The sequence below is a fragment of the Scyliorhinus torazame genome, chromosome 6, assembly GCF_047496885.1.
Source record: "Scyliorhinus torazame isolate Kashiwa2021f chromosome 6, sScyTor2.1, whole genome shotgun sequence".
Classification (NCBI taxonomy): domain Eukaryota; kingdom Metazoa; phylum Chordata; class Chondrichthyes; order Carcharhiniformes; family Scyliorhinidae; genus Scyliorhinus; species Scyliorhinus torazame.
In genome coordinates this window covers 29857917-29879369 of record NC_092712.1, presented here as the reverse complement: position 1 = coordinate 29879369, position 21453 = coordinate 29857917, and the positions used below count along the sequence as shown (strand labels likewise).

At 50.2% G+C, this 21453-nt stretch overlaps 1 protein-coding gene across 1 annotated transcript in view; it reads left to right on the top strand.

Annotated features, from left to right (window-relative positions):
- Positions 1–21453, top strand: part of acaa1 (acetyl-CoA acyltransferase 1) — a 56737-nt gene that overhangs the window by 17996 nt on the left and 17288 nt on the right. Inside the window, exons 5-9 of the mRNA XM_072508074.1 lie at positions 9867–9909; positions 12599–12706; positions 13236–13316; positions 18122–18312; positions 19730–19909. Coding sequence (XP_072364175.1) covers positions 9867–9909; positions 12599–12706; positions 13236–13316; positions 18122–18312; positions 19730–19909 — 603 coding nt within the window. The remainder of the gene's footprint in view (positions 1–9866; positions 9910–12598; positions 12707–13235; positions 13317–18121; positions 18313–19729; positions 19910–21453) is intronic.

The window sequence follows — 21453 nt, the reverse complement described above, 5'->3', positions numbered from 1 at the left end:
TCCCTTATCGTTCTGCGAGGTAGTCGAGGAACGGTTGCCACCGCCTGGTGAACCCTTGAGCCGAACCTCTTAGTGCGTACTTTATCCGCTCCAATTTTATGAATCCTGCCATGTCGTTTATCCAGGCCTCCACGCCCAGGGGTTTAGCTTCTTTCCACATAAGTAGAATTCTTCGCCGGGCTACTAGGGAGGCAAAGGCCAAAACATCGGCCTCTCTCGCCTCCTGCACTCCCGGCTCATCTGCAACCCCAAATATAGCCAACCCCCAGCCTGGTTCGACCCGGACCCCCACCACCTTTGAAATCACTTTTGCCACACCCACCCAGAACCCATGCAATACCGGACATGACCAAAACATGTGGGTGTGGTTCGCCGGGCTTCCCGCGCATCTCCAGCACCTATCCTCCACTCCAAAAAATCTACTCAGCCTTGCTCCCGTCATATGCGCCCTGTGTAGAACCTTGAATTGTATCAGGCTGAGCCTGGCACACGAGGACGAAGAGTTTACCCTACTTAGGGCATCTGCCCACAGGCCCTCCTCTATCTCTTCCCCCAGCTCCTCCTCCCATTTTCCCTTCAGCTCATCCACCATCGTCTCCCCCTCGTCTCTCATTTCCTTATATATATCTGACACCCTGCCATCACCCACCCATGCCCCCGAAATCACTCTGTCCTGGATCTCTTGCGCCGGGAGCTGCGGAAATTCCCTCATCTGTTGCCTCACAAATGCCCTCACTTGCATATAGCGAAATGCATTCCCAGGTGGCAACCCATATTTTTCCGTCAGTGCTCCCAGACTCGCAAACGTCCCGTCTAAGAACAAGTCCTTCAATTTCGCAATTCCTGCTCGCTGCCAAGATTTAAATCCCCCATCTATCCTTCCCGGGACGAACCTATGATTGTTCCTTATCGGGGACCTCCCCGAGGCACCCGTCACTCCCTTATGCCGTCTCCACTGCCCCCAAATTTTCAGTGTTGCCACCACCACTGGACTTGTGGTGTACTTTTTCGGGGAGAACGGTAAAGGCGCCGTCGCTAATGCTTGCAGGCAGGTTCCCCTACAGGACGCCATCTCTAGTCTTTTCCACGCCGCTCCCTCCCCTTCCCCCATCCACTTGCATACCATTGATATATTGGCGGCCCAATAATAGTCACTTAAGCTCAGCAGTGCCAGTCCCCCCTATCCCTGCTACGCTGCAGAAACTCCCTCTTCACTCTTGGGGTCTTCCCAGCCCACACAAAGCTCATAACGCTCTTATCCACTTTTTTGAAAAAAGCCTTGGTAATCATCACCGGGAGGCACTGGAACACAAAAAGAAATCGCGGAAGGACCACCATTTTGACCGCCTGCACTCTACCCGCCAGTGACAGGGGCACCATGTCCCATCTCCTAAAATCCTCTTCCATCTGCTCCACCAATCTTCCTAAATTAAGCTTATGCAAGGTTCCCCAGTTCCTGGCTATCTGGATCCCTAGGTACCGAAAATCCCTTGTTACTCTCCTCAGCGGCAAATCATCTATTCCCCTGCTCTGTTCCCCAGGGTGCATCACAAACCGCTCACTCTTCCCCATATTCAGTTTATATCCTGAAAATTCCCCAAACTCCGAGTGTCTGCATTATCTCGGGCATCCCTCCACTGGGTCCGCGACATACAACAACAAATCATCCGCGTATAATGACACCCAGTGCTCTTCTCCTCCCCTAAGTACTCCGCTCCACTTCCTAGAGCCCCTCAGCGCTATGGCCAGTGGCTCAATTGCCAATGCAAACAGTATCGGGGACAGGGGACACCCCTGTCTTGTCCCTCTATATAGACGGAAGTAGTCAGATCTCTGCCTGTTTGTGATCACACTTGCCACCGGGACCCTATATAAAAGCTGAACCCACCCAATAAACCCCTCTCCAAATCCAAATCTCCTCAACGCTTCCCACAGGTAATCCCACTCCACTCTATCAAATGCTTTCTCAGCGTCCATCGCCACCACTATCTCCGCCTCTCCCTCCGGCGGGGACATCATCATCACACCTAGCAGCCTCCGTATATTAGTGTTCAACTGTCTCCCCTTAACAAACCCAGTTTGATCCTCGTGAACCACCCCTGGAACATAATCCTCGATCCTCGTCGCCATCACCTTGGCCAAGAGCTTGGCATCTACATTCAGAAGGGAGATAGGCCTGTAAGACCCGCACTGCAGCGGGTCTTTGTCCCTCTTCAGGAGCAACGATATCGTCGCCTCCGACATCGTCGGGGGCAACGTCCCCCCTTCCATGTATTTCCTATAAAATTCCCCCGGGAACCCATCGGGTCCCGGGGCCTTCCCTGCCTGCATGCTCCCAATCCCTTTTACCACCTCCTCCACCTCAATCTGTGCTCTCAATCCTGTCCTCTCCTGCTCCTCCACCTTCGGGAATTCCAGCTGATCCAGGAAGTGCATCATTCCCTCCTTCCCTTCCGGGGGTTGAGCCTTATACAGCCTCTCATAAAATGCCTTAAACACCCCGTTCACCCTCTCTGCTCCCCGTTCCATCTCACCCTCCTCGTCCCTCACCCCACCTATCTCCCTCGCCGCCCCTCTCTTCCTCAATTGTTGGGCCAGTAACCGGCTCGCCTTCTCTCCGTACTCATACTGTACTCCCTGTGCCTTCCTCCATTGTGCCTCTGCCCTGCCCGTGGTCAGCAAGTCAAATTCCGTATGCAACCTTCGTCTTTCCCTGTACAGTCCCTCATCCGGAGCCTCTGCATACTGCCTATCCACCCTCAAAATTTCTCTCAACAATCGCCCCCTCTCTTTACTCTCTTGTTTCCCCTTATGGGTCTTTATGGAAATCAGTTCGCCTATGACCACCGCCTTCAGTGCCTCCCAGACCACTCTCACCTGAACCTCTCCATCATCGTTAATCTCCAGGTACCTTTTGATACATCCCCTCACCCTTACACATACCCCCTCATCCGCCAACAGTCCCATATCTAATCTCCAGAGTGGGTGCCGTTCCTTTTCCTCTTCTACTACCAGATCTACCCAATGTGGGGCATGGTCCGAGATGGCTATGGCCGAATACTCTGTCCCTGTCACCTTCGGGATCAGTGCCCTTCCCAGGACAAAGAAGTCTATCCGAGAATACACCTTGTGGACATGAGAGAAGAAGGAAAAGTCCCTACTCCTGGGCCTAGTGAATCTCCAGGGGTCTACTCCTCCCATCTGCTCCATGAAGTCCTTAAGCACCTTGGCCGCTGCCGGCCTCCTCCCGGTCCTAGACCTGGACCGGTCCAGCCCTGGATCCTGCACCGTGTTGAAACCTCCCCCCATTACCAACGTTCCCGCCTCCAGGTCCGGGATACGCCCCAGCATACGCTTCATGAAGTTTGCATCATCCCAGTTCGGGGCATATACGTTCACCAGAACCACCGCTTCCCCTTGTAATCTGCCACTCACCATCACGTATCTACCCCCTCTGTCCGCTACTATGGTCCTCGCCTCAAACACTACCCGTTTCCCCACTAATATAGCCACCCCTCTATTTTTCGCATCCAAGCCCGAATGAAATACCTGTCCCTCCCATCCTTTACATAATCTGACCTGATCCGCCAGTTTCAGATGCGTCTCCTGTAGCATGACCACATCTGCCTTTAATTTCTTTAGGTGCGCGAGTACCCTTGCCCTCTTAATCGGCCCATTCAGCCCTCTCACATTCCACGTGATCAACCGGGTCGGGGGGCTCTTTACCCCACCCCCATGTCGACTAGCCATCCCCTTTTTTAGACCAGCTCCTCACCCGGTTCCCACGCTCCCGTTTGTCCCCCCGACGGTGTCGTCCCGTCCCGATCACCCCGCCCCATAACAGCTCCCCCTTTCCCTTAGCAGCAGCAACCCAGTTAACCCCCCCCCCCGCTCCGCTAGATCCCTTTCTAGCGTAATTGCTCCCCCCATGTTACTCCCAGAAGTCAGCAAACTCTGGCTGACCTCTGCTTCCCCCGTTTATCCTTGGTCCCCCATTGTGTAAGGCCCCCTCCTTCCTGCGCTCCCTTTCCCGCCACAATTACCATAGCGCGGGAACAAAGCCCGCGTTTCCCACTCGGCCCCGCCCCAAATGGCGCAGCTCCCTCTCTCCTTCCCCCTCTCCTTCCCCACCGGCGCCCACAGTTCACCATACACCCCCTCCCCCCAACGAGGGGGATAGAGAAAATTTCCCCCCCCTTCCCCCTTCCCTGTCCCATACAATCCCCCCACTACTTTATTACAGAAACTCTTTCTCTCTCCAGTCTAGTCCAACTTCTCCTCTACAATAAATGTCCACGCCTCTTCTGCCGTCTCGAAGTAGTGATGTTTCCCTTGGTGTGTAACCCACAGTCTCGCTGGCTGCAGCATTCCAAATTTAACTTTCTTTCTATGTCGCACCGCCTTGGCCCGATTGAAACTCGCCCTCCTTCTCGCCACCTCCGCACTCCAATCCTGGTACACGCGGATCACCGCATTCTCCCACCTGCAGCTCCGTGTCTTTTTCGCCCATCTCAGGACCATCTCCCTGTCCTTATAGCGGTGAAACCTCACCACTATGGCTCGAGGTATTTCTCCTGCCTTTGGTCTTCGCCCAAGGACTCGATATGCTCCCTCCACTTCCAAGGGGCCCGTCGGGGCCTCCGGTCCCATTAACGAGTGAAGCAACGTGCTCACATATGCCCCGACGTCCGCCCCCTCTGCACCTTCGGGAAGACCCAAAACTCCTAATTTCTTCCTCCTCGAGTTATTCTCCAGGGCTTCCAGCCTCTCTACACACCTTTTATGCAGTGCCTCGTGCGTCTCTGTCTTCACCACCAGGCCCTGTATTTCATCCTCATTCTCGGCAGCCTTTGCCTTCACATCACGAAGCTCCAACTCCTGGGTCTTCTGCTCCTACTTTAGCCCTTCAATCGCCTGTAGCATTGGGGCCAACACCTCCTTCTTCAGCTCCTCCACACAGCGCCGCAGGAACTCTTGCTGTTCCGGGCCCCACACCGAACGGCCGCCTTCCGCCGCCATCTTGCTTCGTGCTTCCCTTCCTTGCCGCTGCTCCTGAGGATCCTCTGCAATCCGGCCGCTATCCTCTTCTTTCTCCATATATATCCGGGGGGATTCCCTTCTATTTCACCGCACAATGGTTTTATCCGTCAAAAATTGCAGTTGGGGCTCCTAATAAGAGCCCAAAAGTCCATTGCAACGGGAGGTGCCGAAACGTGCGACTCAGCTGGTCATCGCCGCGCCCGGAAGTCAGGAGCCCCCCTTTTAGGACAGAGGAGAATATGTTTCTCGGAGGATTGTGCGACTTTGCAACTCTCTACCTCAGGAGGCGGTGGAGGCGGGGGTCACGGAATATTTGTACGAACGAGGTAGATATGATTCTTCTTGGAGGGCAGCACGGTGATGCAGTGGGTTAGCCCTGCTGCCTCAGGGCGCCGAGGTCCCAGGTTCGATCCCGGCTCTGGGCCACTGTCCGTGTGGAGTTTGCACATTCTCCCCGTGTCTGCGTGGGTTTTACCCCCACAACCCAAAGATGTGCAGGGTGGGTGGATTGGCCACGCTAAATTGCCCCTTAATTGGAAAAAACTAATTGGGTACTCTAAATTTATAAAAAAACAGAAATTATTCTTATTGGGCGAGGGAATCAAAGGATATCGGGGGTAGATGGGAATGTGGAACTCCGCACATACGGATCATAAGAACTAGGAGCAGAATTAGGCAATTCAACCCCTCGAACCCGCTTCACCATTCAATGTGATCGTGGCTGATCTCATCCTGGCCTTGACTCCACCGTCCTGCCCGTTCTCCGTAACCCTTTAACCCGTTACTAATTAAAAATCTGTCTAACTCCTCCTTAAATTGACTCAATGTCCCAGCAGCCACCACACTCTGGGGTAGCGAATTCCACAGATTCATAGCCCTTTGAGAGAAGTAATTTCTCCTCACCTCTGTTTTCAATCTGCTACCTCTTATCATAGAATCCCTTCAATGCAGAAGGAGGTCATTCGGCCTATCGAGTCTGCACCGATCCTCTGAAAGAGTACCCCACCCAGGTCCACTGCCCCGCCCACCCCACCTTATCCCTGTGACCTAACCTGACACCCCTGGACGTTAAGGAGCAATTTTTCATGACCAGTCCACCTAACTGGCACATGCTTGGAATGTGGGAGGAAACCGGAGCACCCGGAGGAAAACCCACGCAGACACGGGGAGAACGTGCTGACTCTGCACAGATAGTGACCCAAGGCAGGAACTGAACAAAGAACAAAGAAATGTACAGCACAGGAACAGGCCCTTCGGCCCTCCAAGCCCGCGCCGACCATGCTGCCCGACTAAACTACAATCTTCTACACTTCCTGGGTCCGTATCCCTCTATTCCCATCCTATTCATGTATTTGTCAAGATGCCCCTTAAACGTCACTATCGTCCCTGCTTCCACCACCTCCTCCGGCAGCGAGTTCCAGGCACCCACTACCCTCTGTGTAAAAAAACTTGCCTCGTACATCTACTCTAAACCTTGCCCCTCGCACCTTAAACCTATGCCCCCTAGTAATTGACCCCTCTACCCTGGGGAAAAGCCTGACTATCCACACTGTCTATGCCACTCATAATTTTGTAGACCTCCATCAGGTCGACCCTCAACCTCCGTCGTTCCAGTGAGAACAAACCGAGTTTATTCATCCTCTCATCATAGCTAATGCCCTCCATACCAGGCAACATCCTGGTAAATCCCTTTTGCACCCTCTCTAAAGCCTCCACATCCTTCTGGTAGTGTGGCGACCAGAATTGAACACTATACTCCAAGTGTGGCCTAACTAAGGTTCTATACAGCTGCAACATGACTTGCCAATTTTTATACCACGGCCAATGAAGGCAAGCATGCCGTATGCCTTCTTGACTACCTTCTCCACCTGTGTTGCTCTTTTCAGTGACCTGTGGACCTGTACACCTAGATCTCTCTGACTGTCAATACTCTTGAGGGTTCTACCATTCATTGTATAGTCCCCACCTGTATTAGGCCTTCCAAAATGCATTACCTCACATTTGTCCGGATTAAACTCACATCTGCCATCTCACCGCCCAAGTCTCCAAACGATCTAAATCCTGCTGTATCCTGTGACAGTCCTCATCGCTATCCGCAATTCCACCAACCTTTGTGTCGTCTGCAAACTTACTAATCAGACCAGTTACATTTTCCTCCAAATCATTTATATATACTACAAACAGCAAAGGTCCCAGCACTGATCCATGCGAAACACCACTGGTCACAGCCCTCCAATTAGAAAAGCACCCTTCCATTGCTACTCTCTGCCTTCTATGACCTAGCCAGTTCTGTATCCGTCTTGCCAGCTCACCTCTGATCCCGTGTGACTTCACCTTTTGTACCAGTCTGCCATGAGGGACCTTGTGAAAGGCCTTACTGAAGTCCATATAGACAACATCCACTGCCCTACCTGCATCAATCATCTTAGTGACCTCCTCGAAAAACTCTATCAAGTTAGTGAGACACGACCTCCCCTTCACAAAACCATGCTGCCTCTCACTAATACGTCCATTTGCTTCCAAATGGGAGTAGATCCTGTCTCGAAGAATTCTCTCCAGTAATTTCCCTACCACTGACGTTAGGCTCACCGGCCTGTAGTTCCCTGGGTTATCCTTGCTATCCTTCTCAAACAAAGGAACAACATTGGCTATTCTCCAGTCCTCCGGGACATCACCTGAAGACAGTGAGGATCCAAAGATTTCTGTCACGGTCTCAGCAATTTCCTCTCTACACACCCTTCTCCAGACTCAACATCCACCAATTCCTTCTCTTTGGTGTATACTGATGCAAAGTATTCATTTAGTACCTCGCCCATTTCCTCTGGCTCCATGCATAGATTCCCTTGCCTATCCTTCAGTGGGCCAACCCTTTCCCTGGCTTCCCTCTTGCTTTTTATGTACGTGTAAAAAGCCTTGGGATTTTCCTTAACCCTATTTGCCAATGACTTTTTGTGACCTCTTCTAGCCCTCCTGACTCCTTGCTTAAGTTCCTTCCTACTTTCCTTATATTCCACACAGGCTTTGTCTGTTCCCAGCCTTCTAGCCCTGGCAAATGCCTCCTTTTTCTTTTTGACGAGGCCTACAATATCTCTCGTTATCCAAGGTTCCCGAAATTTGCCGTATTTATCCTTCTTCCGCACAGGAACATGCCGGTCCTGAATTCCTTTCAACTGACATTTGAAAGCCTCCCACATGTCAGATGTTGATTTACCCTCAAACATCCGCTCCAATCTAGGTTCTTCAGTTCCTGCTTAATATTGTTATAATAAGCCTTCCCGCAATTTAGCGCATTCACCCTAGGACCACTCTTATCCTTGTCCACCAGCATTTTAAAACTTACTGAATTGTGGTCACTGTTCCCGAAATGCTCCCCTACTGAAACTTCTACCACCCGGCCAGGCTCATTCCCCAATACCAGGTCCAGTACAGCCCCTTCCCTAGTTGGGCCATCTACATATTGTTTTCAGAAGCCCTCCTGGATGCTCCTTACAAACTCTGCCCCGTCCAAGCCCCTAGCACTAAGTGAGTCCCAGTCAATATTGGTGAAGTTAAAGTCTCCCATCACAACAACCCTGTTGCTTTTACTCCTTTCCAAAATCTGTCTACCTATCTGCTCTTCTATCTCCTGCTGGCTGTTGGGAGGCCTGTAGTATACCCCCAACAATCTGACTGCACCCTTCTTATTCCTGATCTCTACCCATATAGCCTCGCTGCCCTCTGAGGTGTCCTCCCGCAGTACAGCTGTGATATTCTCCCTAACCAGTAGTGCAACTCCGCCACCCCTTTTACATCCCCCTCTATCCTGCCTGAAACATCTAAATCCTGGAATGTTTAGCTGCCAATCCTGTCCTTTCCTCAACCAGGTCTCTGTAATGGCAACAACATCATAGTTCCAAGTACTAATCCAAGCTCTAAGTTCATCTGCCTTACCTGTTATACTTCTTGCATTAAAACATATGCACTTCAGGCCACCAGTCCCGCTGTTTTCAGCAACATCTCCCTGTCTGCTCTTCCACAGAGCCATACTGGCCCTATTCCCTAGTTCTCCCTCAAATGTTTTCACCTTCTGACCTATTGCTCCGGTACCCCCCCCCCCCCCGTCATACTAGTTTAAACCCCCCCCCCCCCCCCCCCGTGCGAACCTGGGTCCTTGTCGCTGTGCTAACCACTGTGAAGCCCTATCCTAAAACTATGACCTCTCGTTATAAATTGGAGGAAACATCCGCTCTACATCTATTCTGTCCATACCTATTATCATCTTATATATGTCAATTAGATCTCTCATTCTTCTAAACTCGAGAGTATAGACCAAAACTGCTCAATTTCTTCATTTAAAAAAAATAAATCTAGAGTACCTAATTCATTTTTTCCAATTCAGGGCAATTTAGCGTGGCCAATTCACCTACCCTGCACATCTTTGGGTTTTGGGGGCGAATCCCATGCAGACATGGGGAGAATGTGCAAACTCCACACGGTCAATCTCTCTTCATAAGCCAAATCTCTCCTCTCTGGAATCAATCTAGCGAATCAGTCATGATCTCGAGGATGCTCGAGGGGCCGAATGGCCTACTTCTACTCCTGTTTTGTACGTTCGTATGTCTTTGCTTCCAACACCTTTGTAGGCAGCAGGCTTCAGGGCAGCTTGTTCAAGGGGCTGACACAGGTACGTTGGGCAGAATGGTCCCCTGTGCTCAAGCGTTTGAAGGGTTAAAGTAATCACTTGAAGTCCGAATTGCTTTTTAACAAATCTATTTTCCTTGGGATGTAGCAGTGGATTCTATGATGAACACTCAGCCACTGACTGAAGCAATGTTGTTTCTTTGCAGGTGGTATCAGGAACGGCTCCTATGACATTGGTCTGGCCTGTGGGTAGGTTTATTGTTGGGTCGAGTGTCCTGCACCAGTTCTGTGCCCCTGCCTCGCTGCCCCACAGTCCTCGGAAGCAGTGGCCGTGGTTGGGATAGGGCTGGAACGTTTGCCGGCATCCCTCCGTACCCCCTGCGCAAGTACAGCTGTTGTTCAGTCAGGCCACCGTTTTCCTTGCTTGTAATTTGAACGGGTTTTGGGCAAAGTCCTCGAATGGATCGTGCGGCATCTGTGCAGGAAGTGACGGGCTGAATGGGCCGTTTGGTCTTCCAGCGTGAGCTGGGCTGGTGGATGTTTGACCAGATGCGGGGAGATTGGACTTGAGTCACTGAAACAGCGATTGCGAGTGGTGAATTGTTAGGTTTTGCCCAGTGCTAATTAAGACAACCCTGTTAATATAATAATCGCTTATTGTCACAAGTAGGCTTCAATGAAGTTACTGTGAAAAGCCCCGAGTCGCCATATTCCTGCACCTGTTCGGGGAGGCCGGTACGGGAATTGAACTCGTGCTGCTGGCCTTGTTCTGCATTACAAGCCAGCTGTCTAGCCCTCTGCATTGTTTGGCCAATCTGGCATTGCCACATCATATTGATTCTTACCTGATGTGTTGGTGGGACAAATATCTCCTACGTTCTGCTGGTTGAAAGCTGCCAACTCGTATACGTGCCTCTGCTGCGGCCCAATTTGCACGATGAAGGCCCTCCAGCCCATTGAACCCTGTCCTCCCACGTAACTCCACTCGGCCCTCCCTTCTCTAGTTTACAGCCGTCCTACATGTGTGTCTCGGCCTCTCTGGGGAGAACGTTCAAGATGAAACCTGTTTTACTCTATCCAATGGGGACGTTTTAAATAATCCACCATTCCTGCCTGAACGAGAACCCACGGCATCGACAGCCATTGAACCCTGTTCGGTTTTAACCTCAAATAGTTTACAACAGACCCACAAATAAGATGGAATTAACCACTGTGATGGAGAGTTTCAGGAACCCCTGATGCCCAAGGTATCCTGCTCTCTCTCCCCCCCCCCCCCCACCCGCAATTGTACCTCAGATAATTTATCGTGATGTGCCAAGATTGGATTTGTTTGGATTTGATTATTGTCACGTGTACCGAGGTACAGTGAAAAGTATTTTTCTGCGAGCAGCTCAACAGATCATTAAGTACATGAGAAGAAAAGGGAATAAAAGAAAATACATAATAGGGCAACAAACATAGACAATGTAACTACATAAGCACTGGCATCGGATGAAGCAGACAGGGTGTAGTGTTAATGAGGTCAGTCCATAAGAGGGTCTGGTGACAGTGGGGAAGAAGCTGTTTTTGAGTCTGTTCGTGCGTGTTCTCAGACTTCTGTATCTCCTGCCCAATGGAAGAAGTTGGAAGAGTGAGTAAGCCGGGTGGGAGGGATCTTTGATTATACTGCCCGCTTTCCCCAGGCAGCGGGAGGTGTAGATGGAGTCAATGGATGGGAGGCAGGTTTGTGTGATAGACTGGGCAGTGTTCACGACTCTCTGAAGTTTCTTGCGGTCCTGGGCCGAGCAGTTGCCATACCAGGCTGTGATGCAGCCCGATAGGATGCTTTCTATGGTGCATCTGTAAAAGTTGGTAAGGGTTAATGTGGACATGCCAAATTTCCTTAGTTTCCTGAGGAAGTATAGGCGCTGTTGTGCTTTCTTGGTGGTAGTGTCGACGTGGGTGGATCAGGACAGATTTTTGGAGATGTGCACTCCAAGGAATTTGAAACTGCTAACCATCTCCACCTCGGCCCCGTTGATGCTGACAGGATGGTTTATGATGAGTTCTGAATCCGTGTATATTTCAAAATCACTGTTTGCATTTTCACCGTGGGTTTCATTAAAGTGGAGACTTTCGCATGCCATCCACTTCAACCGTGGAAAGATTGGCAGTTAGAAATTACTCCTCCCCCCACCCCACCGCCCCTCCCAATGTTGGGTTGTACATGGAGAGAGCTCCACAAGGACAATTTATCATGGCCAATCCACCTAACCTGCGCATCTTTGGACTGTGGGAGGGAACCTGAGCACCCAGAGGAAACCCACATATGAATTGGTTCAGGAACTGCTAACGTTAAGAGTTTGCTGCTCCGCGTTGGTACTGATTGTTTGCTTTTCTTTAAAGTATTACAGCAGAGAAAGAAGCCATTTGGCCCATCATGTCTGTACTATCCCTCTCCTCCCACTGCCCTTTCCCCATAATCCTGCAAATTTACATCCTTCAAATATTCATCCCATTCCCCTTTTGAAAGTTCCAACTCCACCATCCTTTCAGGCAGAACCTTCCAGATTGTAACAACTAGCTATGTTCACACGGAAAACGTTCTCCTCATCCCTGGCTCTTCTGCCCATCGCCGTCATTCTGGCCCCACCTAGTTGTCGGCCCTCCTGCCAGTGGAAATAGTTTCTCCTCATTTACTCCATCAAAACCCTTCATGTGTTTGAACCCCTCCATCAAATCCCACCTTGACCTTCTCTGCTCCAAGGGAAACAATCACAGCTTGTCCCCCAATCCCGGCGACCCCTCGAGTAGATCTCACTGCCCTCTCCAAAGCGTCAACGCCCTTCCTAATGCGCGGCACCCAAAAGCTGTACACCGCTGGCGCTGAACCAAGTGAAGAAGTGGATGATGGTTTGGATCATTTTGCAGGACAATGTGCTTGTTTTGTTTGATGCAGAGTTGAGAGCATGAGTCGAAGGACTGCGGGCGGTGTCGACAGTCTCGGGGACATCAGCAGTCGGATGATGGACAACGAGAAGGCCAGGGACTGCCTGATTCCCATGGGGTAACGAACCATCTTCTCTCCCAACCTTAGCATTATACGTCAACCATCATTGTGTGGCTCCTTCCTTAATAGTCAACATTCTGATATAACACCCTGCCCTAAACTGTTATTAAACCAACAGTGCACATTCTGCCATAACATCAATACCTTCATTGTTTGAAACTGCCTCTTTGTTTAAGATGATATAAAGGAGAAGTGGTCTTGAGATTCATGAGGTACCTGTTGCTGCTGGTAGGTCTGGGGGCTCAAATCCCTTTGACTAATTGATTAGAATTGGCTACACCTAACGTTCTGTGACAGCCCGTCGATGGGAACTATCCCAATAACGTGTAAGCATCGGCGAGGAAAACTGAATTCTTCAAATGTTGAGCATGTGAAGAATTTTTTTACCTCAGGATGTTGCCAAGCACCTTTCAACCAGTGAGGTATTTTTGAAGTGCGACGGCTGTTTTAATACAGGAGCCAGTTGATGTGCAGATGAGTTCTTCCTGTCGGCAACCGTGGTGACCCGAGTGCTGATTTCTTCTAGGATAACATCCGAGAATGTGGCGGAGAGGTTTGGGATCTCCAGGGAGAAGCAAGACATCTTTGCGGTGGCCTCTCAGCAGAAGTACGTTACACCCAGCCCCAAACCCACCAGCTCAGTATGTACACCAATCCCATTCATAGAACCGTGGGATTTTTACAGCATGACCTGAGACTGTTCGGCCTGTCCTGTTGGTGATAGGGATGTAAGGCAGGAATTCAGGGAGCTGGGGTGGAAACTTAGATCTAGGACAAACAGAGTTATTATCTCTGCGTTGTTAGCCGTGCCACGTGATAGCGAGACGAGGAATAGGGAGAGAGAGGAGTTGAACACGTGGCTACAGGGATGGTGCAGGATGGAGGGTTTCAGATTTCTGGATAATTGGGGGTCATTCTGGGGTCGGTGGGATCTCTACAAACGGGATGGTCTACACCTGGACCAGAGGGGTACCAATATCATGGGGGGGAATTTGCTAATGCTCTTCGGGAGGGTTTAAACTAGTTCAGCAGGGGCTTGGGAACCTGAATTGTAGCTCCAGTATACAGGAGGTTGAGAGCAGTGAGGTTATGAGTAAGGTTTCAAAGTTGCAGGAGTGTACCGGCAGGCAGGAAGGTGGTTTAAAGTGTGTCTTCAATGCCAGGAGCATCCGGAATAAGGTGGGTGAACTTGCGGCATGGGTTGGTACCTGGGACTTCGATGTTGTGGCCATTTCGGAGACATGGATAGAGCAGGGACAGGAATGGTTGTTGCAGGTGTCGGGGTTTAGATATTTCAGTAAGCGCAGGGAAGGTGGTAAAAGAGGGGGAGGGGTGGCATTGTTAGTCAAGGACAGTATTACGGTGGCAGAAAGGACGTTTGATGAGGACTCGTCTACTGAGGTAGTATGGGCTGAGGTTAGAAACAGGAAAGGAGAGGTCACCCTGTTAGGGGTTTTCAATAGGCCTCCGAAAAGTTCCAGAGATGTAGAGGAAAGGATTGCAAAGATGATTCTGGATAGGAGCGAAAGCAACATGGTAGTTGTTATGGGGGACGTTAACTTTCCAAATATTGACTGGAAACGCTATAGTTTGAGTACTTTAGATGGGTCCGTTTCTGTCCAATGTGTGCAGGAGGGTTTCCTGACACAGTATGTAGATAGGCCAACGAGAGGCGAGGCCATATTGGATTTGTTACTGGGTAATGAACCAGGACAGGTGTTAGATTTGGAGGTAGGTGAGCACTTTTGTGATAGTGACCACAATTCATAAGAACATAACATAAGAACTAGGAGCAGGAGTAGGCCATCTGGCCCCTCGAGCCTGCTCCACCATTTAATGAGATCATGGCTGATCTTTGTGGACTCAGCTCCACTCTCCGGCCCGTACACCATATCCCCGAATCCCTTTATTCTTTAGAAAGGCATCTATCTTTTTCTTAAAAACATTCGATTACGTTTACTTTTGTGATGAAAAAGGATAGGTATATACCGCAGGGTAAGAGTTATATCTGGGGGAAAGGCAATTATGATGCGATGAGGCAAGACTTAGGATGCATCGGATGGAGCGGAACACTGCAGGGGATGGGCACAATGGAAATGTGGAGCTTGTTCAAGGAACAGCTACTTCGTGTCCTTGATAAGTATGTACCTGTCAGGCAGGGAGGAAGTGGTCGAGCAAGGGAACCGTGGTTTACTAAAGCAGTCGAAACACATGTCAAGAGGAAGAAGGAGGCTTGTGTAAAGATGAGACATGAAGGGTTCAGTTAGGGCGCTCGAGAGTTACAAGTTAGCTAGGAAGGACCTAAAGAGAGAGCTACGAAGAGCCATGAGAAGTCTTTGGCAGGTAGAATCAAGGATAACCCTAAAGCTTTCTATAGATATGTCAGGAATAAAAGAATGAGTAGGGCCAATCAAGGACAGTAGTGGGAAGTTGTGCTTGGAGTCCGAGGAGATAGGAGAGGTGCTAAATGAATATTTTTTGTCAGTATTCACACAGGAAAAAGGCAATGTTGTCGAGGAGAATACTGAGATTCAAGCTACTAGACTAGAAGGGCTTGAGGTTCATAAGGAGGAGGTGTTAGCAATTCTGGAAAGTGTGAAAATAGATAAGTCCCCTGGGCCGGATGGGATTTATCCTAGGATTCTCTGGGAAGCTAGGGAGGAGATTGCTGAGCCTTTGGCTTTGATCTTTAAGTCATCTTTGTCTACAGGAATAGTGCCAGAAGACTGGAGGATAGCAAATGTTGTCCCCTTGTTCAAGAAGGGGAGTAGAGACAACCCCGGTAACTATAGACCAGTGAGCCTTACTTCTGTTGTGGGCAAAATCTTGGAAAGGTTTATAAGAGATAGGATGTATAATCATCTGGAAAGGAATAATTTGATTTGAGATAGTCAACACGGTTTTGTGAAGGGTAGGTCGTGCCTCACAAACCTTATTGAGTTCTTTGAGAAGGTGACCAAACAGGTGGATGAGGGTAAAGCAGTTGATGTGATGTATATGGATTTCATAAAGCGTTTGATAAGGTTCCCACGGTAGGCTACTGCAGAAAATACAGAGGCATGGGATTCAGGGTGATTTAGCAGTTTGGATCAGAAATTGGCTAGCTGGAAGAAGACAAAGGGTGGTGGTTGATGGGAAATGTTCAGACTGGAGTCCAGTTACGAGTGGTGTACCACAAGGATCTGTTTTGGGGCCACTGCTGTTTGTCATTTTTATAAATGACCTGGAGGAGGGCGTAGAAGGATGGTTGAGTAAATTTGCAGATGACACTGAAGTCGGTGGAGTTGTGGACAGTGCGGAAGGATGTTACAAGTTACAGAGGGACATAGATAAGCTGCAGCGCTGGGCTGAGAGGTGGCAAATGGAGTTTAATGCAGAAAAGTGTGAGGTGATTCATTTTGGAAGGAATAACAGGAAGACAGAGTACTGGGCTAATGGTAAGATTCTTGGCAGTGTGGATGAGCAGAGAGATCTCGGTCCATGTACATAGATCCCTGAAAGTTGCCACCCAGGTTGAGAGGGTTGTTAAGAAGGCGTACGGTGTGTTAGCTTTTATTGGTAGAGGGATTGAGTTTCGGAGCCATGAGGTCATGTTGCAGCTGTACAAAACTCTGGTGCGGCCACATTTGGAGTATTGCGTGCAATTCTGGTAGCCGCATTATAGGAAGGATGTGGAAGCATTGGAAAGGGTGCAGAGGAGATTTACCAGGATGTTGCCTGGTATGGAGGGAAGATCTTATGAGGAAAGGCTGAGGGACTTGAGGCTGTTTTCGTTAGAGAGAAGAAGGTTAAGAGGTGACTTAATTGAGGCAAACAAGATGATCAGAGGATTGGATGTGGTGGGCAGTGAGAGCCTTTTTCCTCTGATGGTGATGTCTAGCATGAGGGGACATAGCTTTAAATTGAGTGGAGATAGACATAAGACAGATGTCAGAGGTAGGTTCTTTACTCAGAGAGTAGTGAGGGCGTGGAATGCCCTGCCTGCAACAGTAGTGGACTCGCCAACACTAAGGGCATTCAAATGGTCATTGGATAGACATATGGACGATAAGGGAATAGTGTAGGTGGGCTTTAGAGTGGTTTCACAGGTCGGCGCAACATCGAGGGCCGAAGGGCCTGTACTGCGCTGTAATGTTCTATGTTCTAATCCCACTGTTTTGTTTTCTCTTCCCCCGTTGGCTGTGCATCATCGCTCTGTTTCAGATAAGCAATGGTATGTTTCCCAGTCGCTTGGTGGCAAATCATTGCACATTCCAACAACCCTCCCACCGCTTATTCACAGTGACAACTTTAATTTAGTTTAACGGGGGAGATTAGTGGTTCAGTGGTGATGTCACTGGACTAATCCAGAGACCCAGCCAGGTTCGTGGGTTCAAACCCAGCCACAGCAGCTGGTGGAATTTAAAACCAATTAATAAATCTGGACAAGTATCATCGATTGTCCTAAAAACCCATCTGCGTTACTAATGCCCTTTAGGGAAGGAAATCAGCCAGCCTTACCGGGTCTGGCTTACGTGGCTCACTGTATTGGGTTATAAAATGTCCTGCGGCCCATTCTGTCTGTGTCAGCTATCTAGCACCTAACTATTCCAATCAGTTTGCCACGGGCAGAACAGCGGCAAATGGAATTTAACACTGAAAAGTGTGAGGTGATGCATTTTGGGAGGACGAACAAGGCAAGGGAATACACAATGAACGGTAGGTCATGAGGAAGGACAGAGGACCAGGGAGACTTTGAGGTGCGTGTCTAAAGATCCCTGAAGACAGCAGCTCGGGTAGTTAAGTTAAGAAAGCTTCAGGGATAGACAGAGTGGATAGTCAGAGGCTTTTCCCCGGGGTAGAGCGGTCAATTACTAGGGGGCATAGGTTTAAGGTGCGAGGAGCAAGGTTTAGAGTAGATGTACGAGGCAAGTTTTTTTACACAGAGGGTAGTGGGTGCCTGGAACTCGCTGCCGGAGGAGGTGGTGGAAGCAGGGGCGATAGTGACATTTAAGGGGCATCTTGACAAATACATGAATAGGATGGGAATAGAGGGATACGGACCCAGGAAGTGTAGAAGATTGTAGTTTAGTCGGGCAGCATGGTCGGGACGGGCTTGGAGGGCCGAAGGGCCTGTTCCTGTGCTGTACTTTTCTTTGTTTGTTCTAAATTGCTCCTTAGTGTCAAAGATGTGTATGGTAGGTGGGGTTACGGGGATAGGGCGGTGTATTGGGCCTCGGTCGGGTGCTCTTTTGGAGGGTCGGTGCAGCCACGTCGGGCTGAATGGCCTCCTCTGTGATGTAACCATTCTGTGATTCCCGTGCTCACATGGTTCTGGGAGTGGCGCCCAGATCTCCCGAGAGAAAAGTGTCGGGTGTCCATACAGTGCCGGGGAGCTGGATTAGGTGCATCCACATACGTTTTGCGTTGCAGGGCAGCCAAGGCCCAGAGGACGGGCATCTTCGCTGCTGAGATCACACCGGTTAAAACGACCATCCGCGACGAAGCCGGCAATGAGAAAACCATCACCGTCACCCAGGACGATGGGATCCGGGCCGGCACCACCCTGGCCGGCCTCGGCAAACTGCGGCCCGCCTTCAAGGAGAATGGCACCACGACCGCAGGTACGAGCCCCGCGGGGCACCTGGACACACCGACATTTACCAATTCCGCGGCCAGTGGTTTCTCCCTGTGACATGAACGGAGCTCCCAACACCACCCTCGCTGGATCGTTCATGGACCATCCCTAGTTGCCCCATGAACCGAGTGGCTAGCCCGACCGTTTCAGAGGGGAGTTAAGGGTCTGGAGTCACATGTACATCAGACATGTCACAGATAAGGGTGGCCGTTTCCCTCCCCTAAAAGATATTAGCGAACCAGATGTGTTTTTGTGGCATTCGGTGGCACTACTGAAATTAGCTTTGGTTCTGGATTTTGTTAATTGCATTAAAATTCCATTATCTGCCCTGGTGGAATTTGAACCCATGTCCCCTGGCTCTCTGGATTACTAGTCCAGCGACAGTGTGCCGACAGAGGCATATGGCCAAAGGAGAACACTGCGTGCACGTTCAATTGATGTTACTCTTCCTCGTTAGAACATACAGTGCAGAAGGAGGCCATTCGGCCCATCGAGTCTGCACCGATCCACTTAAGCCCTCACTTCTACCCTGTCCCTGTAACCCAATAACCCCTCCGAACCTTTTTGGTCACTAAGGGCAATTTATCATGGCCAATCCACCTAACTTGCACGTCTTTGGACTGTGGGAGGAAACCGGAGCACCCGGAGGAAACCCACGCAGACATGGGGAGAACGTGCAGACTCCGCACAGACAGTGACCCAGCGGGGAATCGAACCTGGGACCCTGGCGCTGTGAAGCCACAGTGCTAATCACTTGTGCTGCCCGTTTGTGCTACTGTTCTGGCGCAGAGACTATCTATTGAAGGTGAGAAGGTAGCTTGTGAGGAATCTTGACTTCAGAGAGGACCCGCTGGCGGCCTCCTTGTTCTCTATCCTTCTCTAGTTGTAACCTTGCACAGCGATGTGCTTCGACTGAGGGATGTCAGTGCCCAGAAATGGGGAAACTCTTGACTTATCTCCTCTGTTGCTCTTTTTAACCCATGGAATCTCAGAGTCAGGGGTCGCCCATTGAAGACGGAGATAAGGAGCGATTTCTTTTATCCCAGAATCTTTACCGCAGAGAGCTGTAGAGGCTGCATCATTAAGTATGTTCAAGGCTGAGATAGACCGATTTTTAATCGGGGAAAGGATTCGAGGGTTATGGGGATAAGGCAGGAAAGAGGATTACTGCATCAGATCAGTCGTGATCTCATTGAATGGAGGAGCAGACTCGATGGGCCGAATGGCCTACTTCTGCTCCATGGTGGCGAGCTGCTCTTGTGAAGTGTTGTTGAGGTTAGAAAGTCACCTGCTTTATTGTGCTGGGAGTGGTCCTAACCCGACCTCCCTCACTTCCTCCGATGGCCCGCGGCGCTCTTGTGTATTTTCCGTGTTAACACTGATGACGTTCTTCCTGTTGCCAGGGAACTCGAGCCAGGTTAGCGATGGTGCTGCTGCAGTTCTGGTGGCGAGACGTTCCACGGCCATTGAGCTTGGCCTTCCCATCCTGGGCGTGCTGAGATCTTACGCAGTTGTCGGAGTCCCACCTGACGTCATGGGAATCGGCCCCGCCTACGCCATCCCAGCAGCACTGGAGAAAGCAGGTAAGATGAGCTGGGTCCCATGTACCGAAGTACAGTGAAAAGTATTTTTCTGCGGCCGAGGGAACGTACACAGTACGTACATAGTAGACAAAAGGAATAATTAACAGTGAACATTGACAAATAGTACATTGACAAACAATGATTGGTTACAGTGCGGAACAAGGGGCCAAACAAAGCAAATGCATCAGCAAGAGCAGCATAGGGCGTCGTGAATAGTGTTCTTACAGGGAACAGATCAGTCCGAGGGGGAGTCGTTGAGGAGTCTTGTAGCTGTGGGGAAGAAGCTGTTCCTATGTCTGGATGCGCGGGTCTTCAGACTTCTGTACCTTCTGCCTGATGGAAGGGTCTGGAAGAACAAAGCACAGGAACAGGCCCTTCGGGCCTCCAAGCCTGCGCCGACCATGCTGCCCGTCTAAACTAAAATCTTCTAAAAGAACAAAGAAAAGTACAGCACAGGAAGAAGGCAATGCCTGGGTGGGAGGGGTCTCTGATAATGCTGTCTGCCTTCCTGAGGCAGCGGGAGGTGTAGACAGAATCAATGGGAGGGTGGCAAGCTTGTGTGATGTGTTGGGCTGAGTTCACCACACTCTGCAGTCTCTTGCAATCTTGGGCCGAGCAGTTGCCATACCAGGCTGCGATGCAGCCGGATAGGATGCTCTCTATCGCACATCTGTAGAGGTTTGTGAGTCGACGCAGACATGCCGAATTTCTTTAGCTTCCGCAGGAAGTAGAGGCTTTGTTGGGATTTCTTGACTGTTGCATCACGTGAGTGGACCAGGACAGACATTGGGATCAGCCAGAATAAATTCCAACAGGACTCTGTGGCCCAACATGTACAATAACAACTTGAATTTGCATAACCCCGCGCCACACAGGAATGTTCGCGAATAAAATTTGACTTCGAGAAACAGAAGATATCAGATGAGACGACAAAAACATCATTCTGAATGTCAGCTTTAAGCAGCATCTTCAGAGAGGAGAGCATTGGAAGGGAGAGCTATGGGACGGAATCCAGAGTTCGGGGCCCAGGCAGTCTAAGGCATGGCCAATAGTGAAGTCATGATAGTCAGCAGTGAGTAAATTGGAGGGGTGCAGGGATCGCAGTGGGCTATACGTTTGAGGAGGTTACAGGGACAGGGAAGGATGAGGGCCAGTGTAGGATTTGAGGTTGAGATTTCTTTTAAAAACACGGTGGCACGGTAGCACAGTGGGTAGCACTGTGGCTTCACAGCGCCAAGGATCCGGGTTCGATTCCTGGCTTAGGTCACTGTCTGTGTGGAGTCTGCACGTTCTCCCCGTGTCTGCGTGGGTTTCCTCCGGGTGCTCCGGTTTCCTCCCACAAGTCCCGAAAGACGTGCTTGTTGGGTGAATTGGACATTCTGATTTCTCCCTGTGTACCCGAACAGGCGCCGGAATGTGGTGACTAGGGGCTTTTCACAGTAACTTCATTGCAGTGTTGATGTGAGCCTGCTTGTGACAATAATAAAGATTTATTATTATAAAAATTGGGACCTTCTGGGCCTGGCGGCAAGTATGAATTGATG